Raw genomic sequence first — 18,607 nt, 5'->3', positions numbered from 1 at the left:
CTCATGGGACTTTGTGTTCGTGATTGTGTGTCCGAGCCATCGCTACGATCTTATAATTTGTGTTAAGTAAAGATGTTTTTTTGATTAATGTCATTTATGAGCAGAAAGGAAAAGAATATTACAAAAGAAGCAATTTTATACGACATCATACGTTGGTAATAATATAGACTTCAGTATTATCTTATTTATTTAATTTAAATCAACTTTTGCTGAAAACTCGCTGAATTTTTGCTAGTTTTTCAGTTTGGAGTATTTTTTTTCGAATCAATAGAAGATTTTTGTTGATAAATATGTAAGTGTTTCACTTCTATATTGAATACAGACTGAAATAACAAGATGTAATCAATCGTTACACATTTGAGAGTTTAAACCGTATAAAGAGAATTAGATATAATTACGTCGGGTTTTCCTCAAGTCTAATTAATAGCTTTCACGCGATGAAAGCGCGGGTACACAGAACGTTTTCAAACATAGTGCTATTTGTGTGTCAAGATTATAATTAAGAGAAATTATAATACTAATTATTTTTATCTTGTCTATTGATGAATTCAAATCTCGTGTCACAATACATTGATAAACAAAACATATTAGCCAATACAAGGTTATATTAATGTTAAAATTGCGTTGACTTAGTATTTGATGATTCAGGTTTCCATTTTAAATGGTTGAAAAGGTTACCCGTTCCTCTCGACATAACACACTGAACCCGTGGTAGTAGCAGCAGTGGTAGTGGTAGTGGTAGTAATACTGATACAAGTGTGCTTATCCTTTAATAAAGAATATTCGATTTTGTTAATATTTTTACTAGTTTTTCTTTAATTTTTTATTCCTGACCTATTGGTGTATGTGTTACGAATCGATCCCAAATCCACTCAACCAGCAGTAGAGCTGAAATACTGATCGCATATTTGGTGATTAGGTATGTAGGGATATATTCATATATCTCAACAATTCTGTTATTTAATTCACGTTGATATTTTATTTATTAGAAAATTCTTCATCGTACAACACCGTTGGTTAAGAGGCGGACGTCACGCCTCACGGTCTCACCATTCAACTTTATGGCACTCCTAATAGTAAAGAGACAAACTTATTACACTTAAACGTTATGTTTCTATGAGACGGACTAAATAAAATAAAATAACCGTGTTCATTTATTATAATATTATGGTATTCAAGGGTGGACCATCTTGAATAGAGTTTAGGGTTTCTAAGATTCTAATCTTGTCTGATACGTAGCCAGTTAAGCTGAGATTGGCAATAGAATTGCCAATCTCAGCTTAACTAATAAGGCTACGGCTTATTTTCAGAGTCCATTTTTTTCCTGATTAAGAGCATGACAAAGTATGATTGTGTTTAAAGGGTGAGTGAGCCAGTGTAATTACAGCCACAATGGATATAAAATTTTAGTTTTCAAGGTCAGTGGCGCATTGACAATGTGTGGCAATGGTTCATTCAATCATTTCGCTCAGCTTAGAACAGCTCGCTTAATATAGGTAATATTAAATAAAAATAGAGTTTACAAAATCAAAGTAGCTAAATGTAGAGGCACTCAGATATCGGAAAGGTAAGAAGTATAATATTTACGTTACGACCGAGTTTACTCAACGAGATGTGTATCAGAGCCCGGCGCCCCTCGAGACCGCCTCCATCTTGTGTAATCTTACTCGGACGAACAAACGAAGGACACTGGACATGTAGACGGTATACACGTTTATATTGTGCAATAAAACGACGTTTTAACGCACGAACGGCCAACCGAAGCACATAAGTCTTTACATTAACTGGATTTCTGTGGCAGTTCACTTTTACGGTTATGTTAAAAGGTAGGATAGAAAGAAATGAGAGGGGCATACATTATCCTATTATATATTAAATTATCTGTCAAAGTTAAAACATATATGTATTTATTTCTTAGTAGTGCATTGCCAAAGATGAGATTAATGTAAGGTGTGTGAGGTCTCCTGCCACCTTCTTGAATCGTCTGCCTCGTTTCTTGGACATACGGGACACGCGAGCTCATACATGATCAGAAAACCGGTATTTTCGATTTCTCTCAGCTATTTTATTCACTTGTGTATTTGTTTGGCTATGGCCTATATTCCACGAAAACAAACGATAGCATTGCACTCACCACTATCGTTTATCTAAACGTATACCGGCAACATAAGTTCTACGATATCGTAAATTGTTTGGTGTAAAATTACAGTATTGTTAGAAATTATTTGAACCGTGGAATTTACAAAAATAAAATCCCTGACTCACGTTTTAGCAAAAGAGCTTCGTAAATGGTTCGAGCTCGTGACTGCTACCATTCAATATATTTTAAAAATAAAGACATCCAGAATGTTCTCTCAATAATGTCATTAAAACATTTGTCTTTCTGGAAAGCTTTTTAGACCGATGAGCTCAAGTCGTGCTCTGATGGGCCATTCCGAACGCCGTAATGACCGTAGTCGCCGCCGGTCGAGTAATGTATGATCTCCGAATATTCGCACAGACTCCGAAGTCGCCGGCAATAAAGGGAATGAAATTGTCAACACCAGAGCTTTCGCCTTTTGGCCGGCGCGGTTTTGTACGACTACAATGACTTCAACCTAATATGTGGAACGCAAACCAACCGATACACTTACCATAATACTATGATGTGTTTAGTATGAAGTATTATGTGTGATATATATTTACGGGTGGTTTGGCTTTGTTCATATGTTTATGTCTGGGTGGGTATCGTCCACTCACAGGCTCGTAACTACCAATAATCAGGAGCTTTAAAAGAAATAACACGAATGGTAATTAGGATATTTCAACAAAAAGTATGCACTTTTTAGTGGGTGCTCCGCTCACTCATCAAGACAAAAGGATGGTAAGCCTGGTTACTATATTATATTCAAAAAACGATTCGACGAAATAAGTGATCAGAGTGCATCAGTATTTGGATCGTGCTTACAAGATTTCTTTACTTCCAATTACATATAAATAAAGCGTTAAGAATGACGATAGTCTTGGTAACAATCAGAACTAAGCCTGCCATAACATAGTGCAAAGACTATTTAAGTTAAAGAGTACTACAAAACGCGAGATAACTTAATCAATTCGTTAAATAATGAACATAAAAATATGTATATAAATTGTAGAGATACAGCAAACGGCTATACAAATACGTTGCTGTTATATCACATCGGTGCATTTATATAGGAATATATTTTAGTATGGAACCGCCCATACAGCATATTCCTATCGGATTGTCTTAACTGCCCGTTATTCTCCTTTATGGCTTCGTAATCCAACTTACTGATCTATGAATTCACGGTCGTCGCAGAAACCATCGGCTTAAGGTCGAGCGCGGATATAAAGTGTAATAAATTCTAACAGAGTCGACTACAGGCCTGGCTGACGGCAAAAATGTTAACAGAATACATACAGATTGTTTTTTTTTATATTTTTTTCTTATAGTTTATTCGAGATGACCCAGTGGTTAAGACACGAGAATCGTAATAGAAGATTGGGGATTCAAACTGAAGCGAACACCATTAAATTATGAATAAAGCATACCGGAGTCAGATGGTATGCTACATGGTGTATTAACCCACGTTGCAGCAACTTTCATGAGCTCCAAGCTTTTTCCGAGTCGTTATATTAGTAGTACACATAACAACATATAGGTACATGTACTTTAGTAACTCGTATAAGAGTGTCGGAGTGGGTACGTCTATAAAAGGCCCTGGGGTGACAAGTGAACCTCTAAATGTCATATTTAAGCGTCACATGCACTGTGGTAGCCATTTTTGAGAAGAATAGCTAACTACGCAGACAATATCATATAACACTCTGTGGGAGTAACATAATACTCCAATCTGATACGACCGGAGACAGTTCAGGTGCAGGACCAACAACCTTACGTACTTTGCCAGGCACGGCAATATAAACAATGTAAACTTACGAGTAGAGCTGCCACTGATAATTCGCAATATTTTGTTCAGCCCTACCCGAGCTGTATATTATTAGGGCAGGGTACAGGCAGACTATATATAAATTAGGTAAAATAATACTGTTTCCAGAATAACATTAAAAATGTATTAATCATAAGATTGCAAAGACATTAAGTTCTCGAGATATTCGTGAAAGCCGTATTTTCTCGCAAAATGTTAACAACGAGGTAAATAATTTAAACAGAAATATGAATCCAATAAATTAATAAATTCCTGGTAAACTTCGCATTTCAAATAGACTTTGTTATGAAGAACTTCTAACAATTTTAATAACTGATTTTAAAAATAATGCCTTTAAATCTAATTTTATTTTCGATGGCAATCGTATTTGCTTAATTAAGGTTTCTATTTAAATTAACAAAATAATATTGAAATGGGCTATCTAAATCTGTAAGATAAGAGACATCTTCGTTTGAAGACATCGAGGCAACTGTCACAGGGTTATATATCCGCTCGGGTCCCGGGGGCGCTGTCGACTTCATCTCTAAAGCTATTTACTCTTTCCCCACTCGGAGACGTTGCTTTCTGAACAATTCAAGATTTACGATTTCATTTATTTTGATTACGTTTTGGGCTTTAACATAGATCGCTTTAAAACGTCTTGTCAAGAGGTATAATTCATACGCACGCTTTAAATTCTCGCGATTGCTGTTTTAAATCGGTATATTTATTATTCCAAGCGACGCTTTGATTAAGTCGTGTCCGTCGTGTTCACAATCCATCAGTCAGCTGAAAAAAGTGCACAATCGCGGTTAAAACCTGAAAAACTTGTATATTAAAATGGATGTCGATATATCTATTTAAGATTAATAGAGCTTGACACTGTTTGACCGATTACCGCGACAGTTGCCACACATATGGCGTTTTTGCCTACACATCAGGATTTTATACTGCATATAGCCTCTTTGGTGTTACCCGCTACTATATAGCGTTTTAACATCAATCACATTTAAACCGTTCAGCTGATCGTCACACAAATTATTTATTTATAAAGAGCAGGTAATATTTGCCATTATGTTACGAAAATATTAAACGGTAAGATTTAATACGTTTAACAAATAATGAAACGACTCTATTGTAATACCTCCAAAAGCACAGAATAAGAAGTAGTTTGTCCGTAGATTTCATAATTTTGTGTTAAATTGTCTGATTTTAATAAATAAAAACAACATATTATATTAGCGTGTACGTAAGAGTTAAAAGTAAGTCAGTATGAATACCTAATGCGATGCTGGACTACAACCATCATGGACATGTTGGCTGAATATCCTCCAGACACGCATGGGAGTCAGAAAACCACTAAAATAAAAAAATAAAATATCCCTTAAAAGATTAATTAATCCTATTTCGCCTCGACAACAAATTTGTGGAAACAAGAAAGTTAAAATAAAATATACAGACGATCCCAGTCCACAACATAGTAAGTATCGGTCGAGGAATTCAACTCCCTCTGTTCGATAGATAATAATTAATTCATTAAATCTGGCTTTGTCGCTGAAATAGTTGCAATCAAAAGTGTATTTAAAATTTTAGCTGATTTAAAATTGGACGATTTGTATTCGCTTTTATTGTCTTATTATAATATTCCGCGCACTCCATTTGCCTTTTGTTTTATAATCTGAGCTATCGTTTGGCGGTAGAATATCAGATGGCGGTATCCGTCCAGAAGGGGTTACTCAGTCTATATATGTCTACATCAAGTAAAATTAATTGAATATTTATTTATTCATTCATAAAATCACCATCCGATATGAGAATAGTATTACAAAGATTATCATTACATAATAAAAAGTAAACTCTTGTACATAAAAACGGATCTTCGTGTATCTGCGTGAGATGAATAGTTCTCGACGCTGTTCCAAACTCACAGAGAGTTATTATTTTATACTTCGCTTGGCGCAAACTTATTCGTCACCTTGACGTGATAAATCCACTTTTAGGGAAAAAGTGAAATTATCCTGAAGAACTATTGATTTTTTCACTTATAGGATATAATGTGTGTATATATGGATTTCTTCCACCAATAAAAAAATGAATAGTACTTACATATAATAATTTCAAATATTTAAACGTTTTGGGTTTTATTTCGAAGAAAAATGCTTCACGATAAAGTTTATGTCGACATTTAAGGATCGTTTCAACGATCAAGTCGACGTTGAATATTTTTTTTAAATACTTGCATTATGAAAACTTAAGCGCGCTTCGCCTTCGTCTCCCAGCAGAGCCTGAATGTTTTAGAGCCCAGCGGGGAGCGGCTTAAGATCTAGTAAATAGCGATTTTTTTCTTCTCTAATGTGTCTGTTTTGCTAACGTGGGATTAAAAGTACTATTATAAATAGATAAAAGTATTCTTCTCAATGTACATACATTTGACTAATGTTTGTTAAGTGTTTCAATATTTGAGGTAATATTAATTATGTCCTAGAAAAGTGTTTGCACGATTTCGTGTTACGACTTAAATTGTATCTTAATCCCGTGATTGGAAATAAAATAAAAACCCGTAAATATTCCACTGCTGGGCTAAGACTTGCTCTACTTATGAGGAGATGATTTGGAGGTTATTTCTCCACGCTGTTCAAATACGAACTATAGGGCAGATTTATGGCTATGGGGGAGATTTTCATTGAAAATACGTAGGTTTCGTCACAATGGTCCTTTGCCGCTAAACATGAGATAAACGCAAATAATCTTTGGGTGTAGTTCACGTGTTCTAACAAGGTTGAGCAAGATTCTATGAAAATCTGTAAATTCAACGTGATGATATTTTAAGCTCCAAACCTTTTCAAAAAGAAAAGGGCTATAGCATAATAGTGGGTAATTTAGCACAAATAAAATCATTGCTTACCGCTGTCGCTTATAAAAACACCACAATCCTTTGCTCGTTTAGATGAGCCATATCAGGAAATAACGCAATAACACCGCCTCGTACCGAAACGAAGTATGTTCTACGTTACGAGTTATAGGTAGCGTTACCATTCCTTATGACATATTAAGTACTCATGAGTATTGTAAAGTAAAATAAACGCAGCAACGTTATAAATAATAAGCTTCTCAATAAATCCATAGCTCTATAGCCTCGAAGACGTTTTATGTTCAATAGAAATGAAAAACCTTCCTCTTCCTTGTGGCCATAAAATTAGTTGTAATATTTCAACTTCGTACATGAATGCACAGTTTTTGATTCTCCTCTTTGTAACATTTTATTTCTTGTGATAAAAAAGCTCATAAATGTTTACAGAGAATACAAGGAAGTGAGCACTATTCTGAGTTTTATTAAAATTCAAGTAAACAAATATAAACATGGATCAAACTTTAGTAGTTTTGTTTTTATTATTATTTTGACGATGGTCAAGTGGCTAGCGTAAAAGTCGTAATTGCGTTCTGGATCACTGGTCTCTCTCTCTATTTGTGTCAGATTAAAGATCCAACGGACTATGAGAGTAAGGTAATACAGATAGCACTTGTTTTTGTTGTACATAAACTTGGTGCCAGCCCTTCTGGTACCACCCACTCATCATATATTCTACCGTCAAACAGCAATACTCAGTATTTGTGTTTTGGTTTAAAGGGCCAAGTTATCCAGTAACTACGAGGGACATATTCGTAACATCTTAGTTCATATTGTTTATCGTCCCAAAGTCCATGGGTGGTGGTGATTAATAACCACAAGGTGGCCCATTTGCCCGCCCATCTGCTAATGAAAAATAAAATCTGCACTATTCCTCTAATCATCTACATTATTGAAACATAATAATTACAGCACACAATATTATTAGTTCAACTGGCAGCTACAGGGCTGGTCCGTTTTTTGTAAGTGAAGGTTGACAGAGAGTGCATCAAAAATGTTTCATTAGCATTGGTATGTAATTTCGAAAAATGTTCTTTGCATTTCATTGATGTACAGTAAGCTCTGTGATATTGTCTACCTGCAAACCAAGACGTCGATGGTTTCGACATAAATATTATTCTTTTAACGTATATTTTGATTACTTATATACTTGAGACTTCTGCATCTAAACTACGACTCGAGTCTTAATAATAAATACGACTTTCGGGGAAAAAGCCACGTCTTGATAATGTCTTCATTAGTATTTGTGTCCATGTTGGCACGGAGTGACTTGTGACTTCCTTAATACTTGAAAGGACTTTCCTGTGCAATTCTTCAAGTTATTTAATGCACGTAAAATAATAAAAGATTTTTTTGATGCCCAGATACGGCATAATATTACTAATAGACAGATTGATCCAAAATGTTCTATACAAAAGCCTGGGAAGATTACATTCATCTATCTAATAGGATCGCTGATAAGTATATAATACTAAAACATTGGAATGTAGATTCGTGTAAAACAAACGAAAGCGATACAATACGCTATGAGGCTGTACATCGTAATACATAATGAAGTATTCGTGCCACCGGTTCACTGGTTCCTTGAAATTTCAAAGGTATTTCATTTTATCGTTATAACTTCGCAATCGCTTTGTAAAGTATTTACCTGCTCTCAATGTGAGCTCGCGGAAGTTCTAAACACAGTTAAATAATTTATATAATTGAATCAATCGTACTTGATGTTTGGGCTTTCTGGTTGGATGCCACCCCCTCATCATATATTCTACCACCAAACAGCAATACTTAGAATTGTCTATACTAATATTATAAACAGGTAAAATATGTTTGTTTGTATGTAAGGGGTAATATCCGGAACTACAGATCCAATTCAAATTATTTCACTATTAGAAAGCTAGAGTATTCCTGAGGATATATTATACTTATATCTATCGAGGATATACTATACCATTTTCTTTATTAATAAATTGCACCCATGTGAATCCAGGGTGGGTCAATAGTACATAAAAATCGCTATAAGTATAAAATATCAGAATAAAAGTTGTACTTCTGAAGCGCTATCCGTTGGCAAGTTACAACAAAGTAGATTTTTTTTTAATTATTAGGCAGACTGGCAAGTTTTACCCGAAGGTAAATGGTTGCCCATAGACGTATCAAATTTAGTCATTCTTTACGTTGTCAATTCGCTAACAATCTCGGGAATTAAGACGTTAGGCGTCTTCAAACAGGACCAGAACGATACTAAGCGTTGCTAACCTAACCGCTAAGTATAACCAAACTAACCACTGCCTAATATGTATATAAAAAATTAAAACCATGAGAAAAATTATACGTGTGATAAATTTCGTAGAGATCGGTAAAACTGTGTCGAAGTCTATTAATCCGAAACAGACATCAATTTTTATATACAAGATTGGCAACAAACGCGTCGGTCGCGTTGGCGCATAATAAATAGCTATTGTAAGCCAATGGCCGAGAGTATAAAATATTATGAAGGAACATTATTTTATATATCCTAAGCAATGACGATAAATAACAGCGCACCGGCCGCGCGGCCGAGCGGACGATCGTAGTTATCGGTTGTCGATCGGCGGCGAGTGGCGAATTGAAAACGAGAGTCCAGGCCTTTTGTACAACGGTCCAATCGGTGACAAACTCAATTTATATTTTATTGTTTGTAATTGTGTTCATTCGGAATCGTTTTGCATTATTTTAATGGTTAGAATTATTTTATGTGAACGTTATATTTGATTGTTTGATGTGAAGTTGCTCTACGTTCATACACATTGGTTAAAGTATTGAGTATTTATTTTATGAAATAAATGGCAATAGACAAATAAAAAATAATATTTCTATTTTTTTTCTCTATTTGTACTAAACCATAGATTCGATACTTTCCTGCCCTCTTACATATTAGGTTTAAAGTGTTAATCCACAACGCCGTTCAAGTGAGGTAGGTTATGGATAATTAAAGAGCGAAATCCTTCGCCGCTGAGTGGTCTCGTTTGCAACTCGTTATCTTCAGTATTTCCAATAACCCATAGTGGCTTCATTCGACTTTAAAATCTGTAACAAAATTGGCAAACAGTGGCATACTTAAACTTCTTACTATTTGGACTTTTTTTTGTAAATATTTCAAGAGCGACGTCACTCGAATTCCAGAACAAGTACAAAATTTTCGACTGCTACAAATCATTCAGTATTTGCACTACTTCCGCATTCGATCTACACGTACTCTTAACTATAGACGTCTCTTAACACTAACGAAGACGTCCACGAATTCATTACCTTGACACCAGTGGAGTCAGCGAGTAAGAAAACTAGCAATGTGTAGCAAATAACCGATACTGCCATACATTGAAACACGAGTGACGTTGGCTTACGATTCGTAGCGCGTCTTTTATATTTTGGGTGGAGGAGACGCGTGAGCGAGGAATACAATTTATTTTGTAAGGAATGATTGAGTATGAGATTATATGTCCTTTTTCCTTTCTAGATAATCAAGTAATATTATAAAACTGGTGTCTGTAAATGTGTGCTTTGAAATCGGCTTAGCGTATATGTTATTTCAATAACTTGTAGATACTAATAATTAGTGATATAGCATTGTGGGATGGAAGGCAAAGGGTGCTAGGTAGTAGTTAGACCTTAGATTATATTTATATATCTGAATAGAGAGTCACACTACAAAGTAACTTTATTGTCTTAGTGTGCGTGCCAGCTACGCTAGACACACACTCAACGTCATTATTTTTTTCGACTGGTAAACATATAATATAATAATCAAAAAGCTGAAGTATTACTTAAAACGTACATATGAGTGGTTGTATACGTATTTTAAGTATCGGATGATACAATTTCACATCGATAAAATAATTTTTTTAATAAAATTGTTTTAAATATTATTAACGGAACCCTAAAAATGCGTAGCACGCGTCAAATAAATGAACGTCTATTTGATGTTATACCTTAATATATCAAAGAGCTTCGTACTTGTACCGAGTTGTGGAGGATGAAAAATTTTCGGATGAATACAAAAAAGAGGCAATACGTTAATATATTATCTCCTCCGGTGGACAAGTACAGAGCTTAATCTGAACCTCTCGTTATGCTTTAGCGGTAAACATACATGTCTTAAATCTTTTTGCAGAATTGTTTTTTAAGTCAAAATCAAAATATACTTCAAATATCTGTACTATATACAGTTTTTTTAATGTATCACATGAAAAACTATAAAGAATGTTTCAATCGACTGGACAATGTCACTGAAAATTTAAATGAAAACTAATAAACAGCGCGAGTCTACGGGGCAGCTTGATCGATTAAAAGTGTCAGCCTGTTTGGACAAAATATAGAATTATGTCTATTGTGGATAATACGGCGTGAAGCTGCGAGGTGCAATATTGTGCACTCACTCGTTGCTCACACCGACGCTGCGTGTGCTCCCGCGAGATCGGCGCTCGGGCTGTATTCGCTCCGAAATAAATAAAATACTATTGTGCCTTTAGCGGCATCGCTCTCATTCGACGTTTAACGACTAGTTTAATCAGCCAGATTTTACATTTACAGTTATTATGCCGATAGGAGTTTACTATTATTATTGGAGAACTTATTTTTATTATAATACGGAATACGAGAGTATTTAAATACGGTAATTTTATTATTTTTTAAACTATTGCAGGCTTAGCTTGTCGTACCGACTTTGAGACCTTTTTCGGCCTGATTGAGTTGTTAGGTATTTCTGACTATAACTAACTTCCATCGGTGCTATCATTCTGACACGAAAAGCACGTGATGCTATCGAGCCAGCGGGGTCTGTCCAGGTTCATTAGGTTACCGTCAGACTTGCCGGACATCGATAGTGACGGAATAGAACCTGCACATGTATCTGCGTATATTCTTGCGCAGTATGGTATTTTCCGCGCAGTTGGTTCATTTCTGATACTAGAGGCCTCCGAGCTCGAAATTGGTCGGCAGGATATCTTCATCACCATTTAAAAAAAAATTGACATTGTCCTTTGTTAGTTACACTGGCTCAGGCCGAAGCATAACAATACTAAGTATTACGGCTTGGCTGTAGAACGTATGTATATGTACACAGTGGCGTAGCTAGCTGGGTAAGGGCCCCGGTGCATAGAAAAAGAATCGGGCCCTCGCCCCCTCTTTAACGTATATTGGCATTCAAAATTATAGATAGTAATAAGAATGGGATACACGATACAGTGAGTTGAACATATCATTAGTAAGTTAAATCCATACTTCATCTCTATTCAACAAGATTACAAAGCCCTACCGCCAAGTACCATGACAAATTTAATAAATAACTTCTCGATAATCCTAGATAGAACATATATTTCTATTTCCGGTCGATCATAAGTGTTTTATGGAACAATGTAACAATGAAGCGATTCAAGTCTTCAGTATTGTTACGAGTGAAGGCTCGCGGCGCTCACCGGCTTACCGTGAGAACCATCGGTGACCACTTTGTTCGCAGCCGCCGCGATCGCTGGCTAGCCCTAACTTATACGGCCTATTTTTGTATAACGAGCCTCTCTGTTAAACGCCCGTGTTAATATGTTAAAAAGCGTATTTATTTATTTATTGCCGATCAATTCTCAGACTCGTTACCGATCCAACTCGATCAACAATGTCAGTTGGACAATCAGCGCGTTCATTCTCGTTGTGTTATTTCTAAAATATTATAATGTTAAGCATGTCGTTGCAACTAAACTTATTTATAAATATAACATGACTGAGATTTACTTCACCTTGTCTTATTTGTATATAAATTAAACACTCTGTAATAATAAATGGTAAGACTATGGATTTAACATAGATACTACATGTAACCTTTTTTTAACATTCAGGTACTGTTACCAAGAATTTATAAGAAGCCCTTATATCCGTACAGCGGCGAAGTCGCGTTTTATAAGACGTAGCGTTTGCGTGAGAAGACAGCGCCGTGAGTGCTCAGCCTATTCAGCGACTACACCGCTTATGTTCGTACTTCATTTAATGTAAGTGCCATTGGAATATTGTACAGATACCGCTGTAGTTCTTTCAACGATATCTCCTTCCATTGTACTCGAAATAATGGTACCGTATTGTAGATATTCAAGCACAATGAAATATACTCTTCAAATGAAAAAAAGCGTGTTTTTGTCAGTTGACCGATTTGTGAGTGACTGGACTTATTGTAGTGTCGTTTGCATCGGCCTCGGTAATCTTTCTATTGTACTATTATTAGTGGATAAAATTAATGGAAACCATTTCCAGGCGCAAAACTCAGTATTGTTTTAAACATCGTGGCATTCTGTTTTTACGTCTATAAGATCTTTTTTTAAAGGATTGTGGCTGCCGTTCGGACAACCTCATCTGTCTCACGCACTATTAAAAATTGAAATTGACTTCATTAATGCCGTTATTATTATATATAATGATAAAATCTCGCTAGGATGAGCAAATTATACTCTCAATTATCTTTGCTGACTATTATTTTACTATTAGGTGAAATTAAAAACAAAAATAATATTTCACCTCCTTAATTGATATACAGCTATAACTGACACTAAACAGTATTTCCTCGAACCTCTAAATAAAATATACATTAGTAGCCTGTAAATTTTCCCACTGCTGGGCTAAAGGCCTCCTCTCCCTTTGAGGAGAAGGTTTGGAGCATATTCCACCACGCTGCTCCAATGCGGGTTGGCGGAATAGACATGTGGCAGAATCTCGTTGAAATTAGACACATGAAGGTTTCCTCACGATGTTTTCCTTCACCGCCGAGCACGAGATGAATTATAAACACAAATTAAGCACATTAAAATTCAGTGGTGCCTGCCTGGGTTTGAACCCGAAATCATCGGTTAAGATGCACGCGTTCTAACCACTGGGCCATTTGGCTCTTGTATAAAATATACGTCAATTATGACAAAATCAACAAATCTTTCGACCCCGAAGCTCGATCTCGATGAGGGCCGCCATATGCCAAACGTGTGTAACAGTGACAGTCGTCCAAAACTTACTTCATCAAAGAAGAAGAAGCATTGGCCCAGTTAGTATATAGTGGTACATAAATGTATTTTCACTCTAAATCACTTTTTACAAACTCTATACGACCACCGCTACCAACAATACAAATAACTTAACAACGTTCATTCTTTTATTAAATAACTCGCTCCTAACTTAATATAATGTGTGAACTTGTTACTGTATAAACGAATTACCAAGCACCATGTAGACCAGAGCGAGGAGCGCGGCGCCTGTAGCTGCCGGATTACACGCGCTTTATTCAATAAAGCAGTCACGCTCAGCGTATTCTACGATATGCGAAAAACATCAGAATAAGGCGCTTCGAGTCACCTCGCAGGCTCAGTGAGGTTGGAATTAATTAAAGTTGCAAATTAAATTATGACGACGCCGCGAACACGGCGTTGTGGGGAGCTGCCTTTATGACGAAGACTTTTTATTGTTTTTAGAAAGTATGAAGAACGGTTAAAGTTAAATTTTAGAATTAAAACAAAGATTAATGAGGAATTAGTTTAATTACAGCAAAGTTAAATAAAACGATTCGTAGTAGATGATATTGTCACCAGCAAAAGTATAAAAAACAAAAGACAATACGTACAATCACTTTCGAATCTTTGATTTAAAAAACTATAATCGGTGATCAATATTGATAATTATGTTAAATAATAAATATATTATTATCTATTCTGCTTGAAATCAACTGTTAGCATTAGTTAATCGACCTATTTGATAACAATCACCTACACAGTCTCGTATTGAGTAAATAATCTTATTATAAGATTTATTAATTGGCACGTTTCATTTTAGTCCCAAAAAGCGTTTAGCAAAAGCTCTCCTCTTGAGAAAAAGTATGGATCTTATTTCACTACGCTATTAGAAAAGATAAAGTCTCCAGGTATAAACCCTCAGCGTCATTACTCTTACATGCCTAAAAATATTTGAATACAATTTTTCATAAAAAATAATCCTTCCTTGTCCTAAATTCTGAAGTTCGTCGAAATTAACTTTCAAAGTAATTATCACAATGATTCATCACGCGTGTGTCTCCTCTCGCATAATGACATTTGTTAACGTAATATTAAAGTTACCGTCATTAATAAATTAATTACCGATACCACATTTCCTACGTGAAACTAGTTTTCATTCGGTCGGACCGATAGTTTAGTCGCTCGCCAGCTGTTGCCTCCTACTGCTAATATTATATTTCATGCACACGTTTATTCATGGTAGGTTTGTAGTAAAGCAAATTTTGAGTATATTAACATTTATATCTGATTAAGGGTGGCGAATATAGCCCAAAGATACTAATAATTATTTTAGGTTTAAGCTGCCAAATACGTGATCTAACATGTTATGTCTCTTTTGCCTGTAATTACATATCATACGAAAAGTTAGGTGGTGGATAAATTAGTCAGCTGGTGGTACCTAGAGCGGCTTACACAGCTCTACCATATATGATAAAATATCTGACAGATAAATCGTAGCAGACCGTCTGGTAAATGTATTGTGACTAATAGTTTTATCGTATCCCGTTAAAGTAAATAGTGCTAGAAATGCATACGCCAATATATGAGATGATAAATAGGTCGGTCCGATTGCATGTGAACCTGCTTACACGTAAACGACGACATAGTATACTTTTCAGGATTCAGTGAGCTATTTACTCGTACTGTTATATATATTACCCCGCCGTCATGTATGATGCTTAAAATTATTAATAACTTCTCATTTTAAAGTAGTGACGATTCCGATTTGTGACAATCGAGTTTTTAAGCCCTCGACGTGTAATTCTAACAGAATCATTGTAGTATGTGACGAAGACCAAAGGTTTACAATGATAAATATTATTGAACCGAATGAAACTCCAATATCTTATAATAACTAAATATATTTTAATGTATTATTCTAATAACATAAATTTTAACAAGTCTTTAAACAATGAAACGTATCACTTTTCTTAATAATATATTATTTGTTTATTCAGTACAAGTCACTTTTTCTTCCGATGTTTCTTAACTTTTCCCACGTAGACCATGCTTACGATATAAGGTTTCGTTTTGTTCTTTGGGGGGTCTTTACTCGGGCCCTCAACTGCGAGAGGGTCTGTCATCTCGATGTGTTGGGTTTCAGGTATAGGCTCACCTACTAATTCTACTTTAACCTGGACCTCAGGAACCTCTCGGAGCCAGTTATCCAAGTCACTCGCGCAACTGATTGTGTCGCTGTTGCAGCTGAGGGTTGCACTGTCGCTATCTGACACCACCTCCTCCTTGATGTGCAAAGAACTGCTATTTAATTGTTCTCGCGGTATATCCGTGACGGTCATATAATTCTGGCAAGCAAATTTGTGCGGAATAATCCCTTTTTTTAATACTAATTTCGATACTCCGTACAACTTGAATTTCATGTAGTTCTCCATGTCATTTTCAATCTAAAAGTAAATATTTTTTGTGTTTATCTTGTACTTAAAATATTACGCGAATGAGCATATGTTGAGAATCAGTAATTTAAATTATTCAAGTTGGCACTTTTGAATCGTCATTACAAGATAATGTTAATCCGGTTCGGAATATGCAATGTATAAAGGTTTAGATGCTTTATGAGTTGTTCCTGAAGGAGGAATAATAAGTATTAACAACTAGGAATACATATTTATCTATAATGATTTAAAAAGTTTAAATTAACGTCATAAATCCACTTTAATTTAACTTCTAAAGTTCCTAAGCAACTTCGCCGTTCTTTAAGACGCCATTTTGTTCACGAAATGATAATTAATTGGAGATTATATAATTTAATCTTGACCAAGAATACTAGTAATATAAATGAACGAACTTATATTTATTATTATGAAAATAGTTATTTGAATGTCATATCAGTATTTATTTAAAAATCAAAATCAATTATAATACACTTTAGCCAAGTAGGATCTGAGACGCACTTCTAAAAAGTAATTTTACAAGATTGGGTAAATGTTAATTCCATTGAGAAGAACTGGTCGCTAGAGAGACTCAATATTTAATTTATACTGAAATGGATGAAAATCAATATATAACTAATAAAACAAATAATATTTAAAGTGTTATTTTGTCTCTTAAATGTTTTTAATGTATATTTATTTTATAACGATATACCCGTCCTGGTTTCACACTGGTCGAATAAGGGTCTATAGCCTATTCCAATGGAAGTAGGAAAAAAGATAAACAAACCATACATTTACGTATTTCTTGCGATTGACTAACAACTCAGTTACATGGTTCATTACTAAGGGCTTATGATTAATATCTCTTTATTTATAATACAACTATTTATTTCCACTGTAATTTTATTTCCAAAATTCCGATAACAGTTAACGTCGTTAAAAATCCATAGTGTTTCGCAAATCCATAGTGAATATCACAGATTAATCAAGCTCTCGACCAATGATATCGCGTCAATTAACTGTCAAATGTTGTTTATTTGGCTTTTTTCCTATTATGGTTGGAATAGAGTATACATAAAAATTTGCTATTGTAATACATAGATACTCTATTCATATCATACATATGTCATAGCCAATTTATACGAAACCCTAATAACGTTTTAGCCAACTTATTATAGCTTACATTATCTGACTGTAATAAGTGACAACAAACACTCTTCTAATTAATTAATTACTTATACATATATCTACTCTCATTTTACGTTCGAAGGTCCGATAACGACTCCGCCAGCATGCAACACGTAATTCTTTCACGAATTCATAAAATCTAAATAATAAGTACACACAACAAATTATTGCATTTCGACCAATGATATCGCGTCAATTCAAGGTCAAAATTGTTTGTGTTCACTTATACAACTTCAAATTGTAAATCGTTAGGAGCTGAGTTCAAGGACAAACATCCAAACAAACTTGTTTATATTAACTAACTACCCGTCCCGACTTCGCACAGGTCGATCAATCGAATATCAATGTAATCATAATAATAATCACTAGATGTTCATTTCGGATTCGTACATTAAAATTTAAGTTGCAAATAAATTGCGAAAAAAATTGCTCTGAAATCACAAATATTTCGTATCCATTATACGTATTAGATAGATTAGCCCGCCAAGAACCCGTCCTACATCCCACAGATAATAAAATCTTAAATTCGGTCTTAGGTCGATTAACATAATGAATATTCGATTTCAGTACACTGTATAAGTGTAATTGTTATTATTGATTCGTAATATAAAGAAAAAGTATTTAAGCAATTAATAATATTTAAGAATTATTATTAATTGCTTAAATTATGAATGTTTAATATTGAATCATTATAAATAACGTTTATTTTATTACAATCATATATATTTATATATTTGTCATAACGTCACTAATGATGTGACAATCAATCGTCTAATTCACGTAAAAATAACAATGTTTTGAACTCATCAGTGATAGTATATACCTGACCGCTTATCTACGGTTTGAAAATTGGCGCTTAAGTAAATATTTCGCTTACATCGAAGTGATCTTCGCAACAAAAATAATTTGTATATGGCCGCAGAAGTCGCGTTCGGCCCATCGCGGTACACCAATCTCTTCGCTTCTGAGCGCCGGTAGGAATACTGAAGAATAGCTTGTCTGGTGTTTTAATTGTGGTATTCTTACATTCGGGCACGACACAATATCTATACATAGATTTTTTCGGCCACATTATAACAAAGCAACAAAAACATTAGCAAAACACGTTCTACACAGCTCGACGCGAATGCGCTT

General features: G+C 34.9%; 1 protein-coding gene across 1 annotated transcript; it reads right to left on the bottom strand.

Annotated features, from left to right (window-relative positions):
• Positions 1 to 15,794: 15,794 nt before the first annotated feature.
• On the bottom strand, positions 15,795 to 18,607 carry LOC125069429. Its single transcript, XM_047678922.1, has 2 exons — positions 18,351 to 18,607; positions 15,795 to 16,297 (listed from the first exon to the last, which is right to left on the bottom strand). Exons 1-2 carry the CDS (start codon positions 18,543 to 18,545, stop codon positions 15,857 to 15,859), a joined length of 636 nt encoding a protein of 211 aa, XP_047534878.1. The 5' UTR covers positions 18,546 to 18,607; the 3' UTR covers positions 15,795 to 15,856.

This window comes from Vanessa atalanta, chromosome 15 (genome assembly GCF_905147765.1).
Source record: "Vanessa atalanta chromosome 15, ilVanAtal1.2, whole genome shotgun sequence".
Classification (NCBI taxonomy): domain Eukaryota; kingdom Metazoa; phylum Arthropoda; class Insecta; order Lepidoptera; family Nymphalidae; genus Vanessa; species Vanessa atalanta.
Note: the sequence above shows the minus strand (reverse complement) of the source record. Positions and strands in the feature narration are given on the sequence as shown.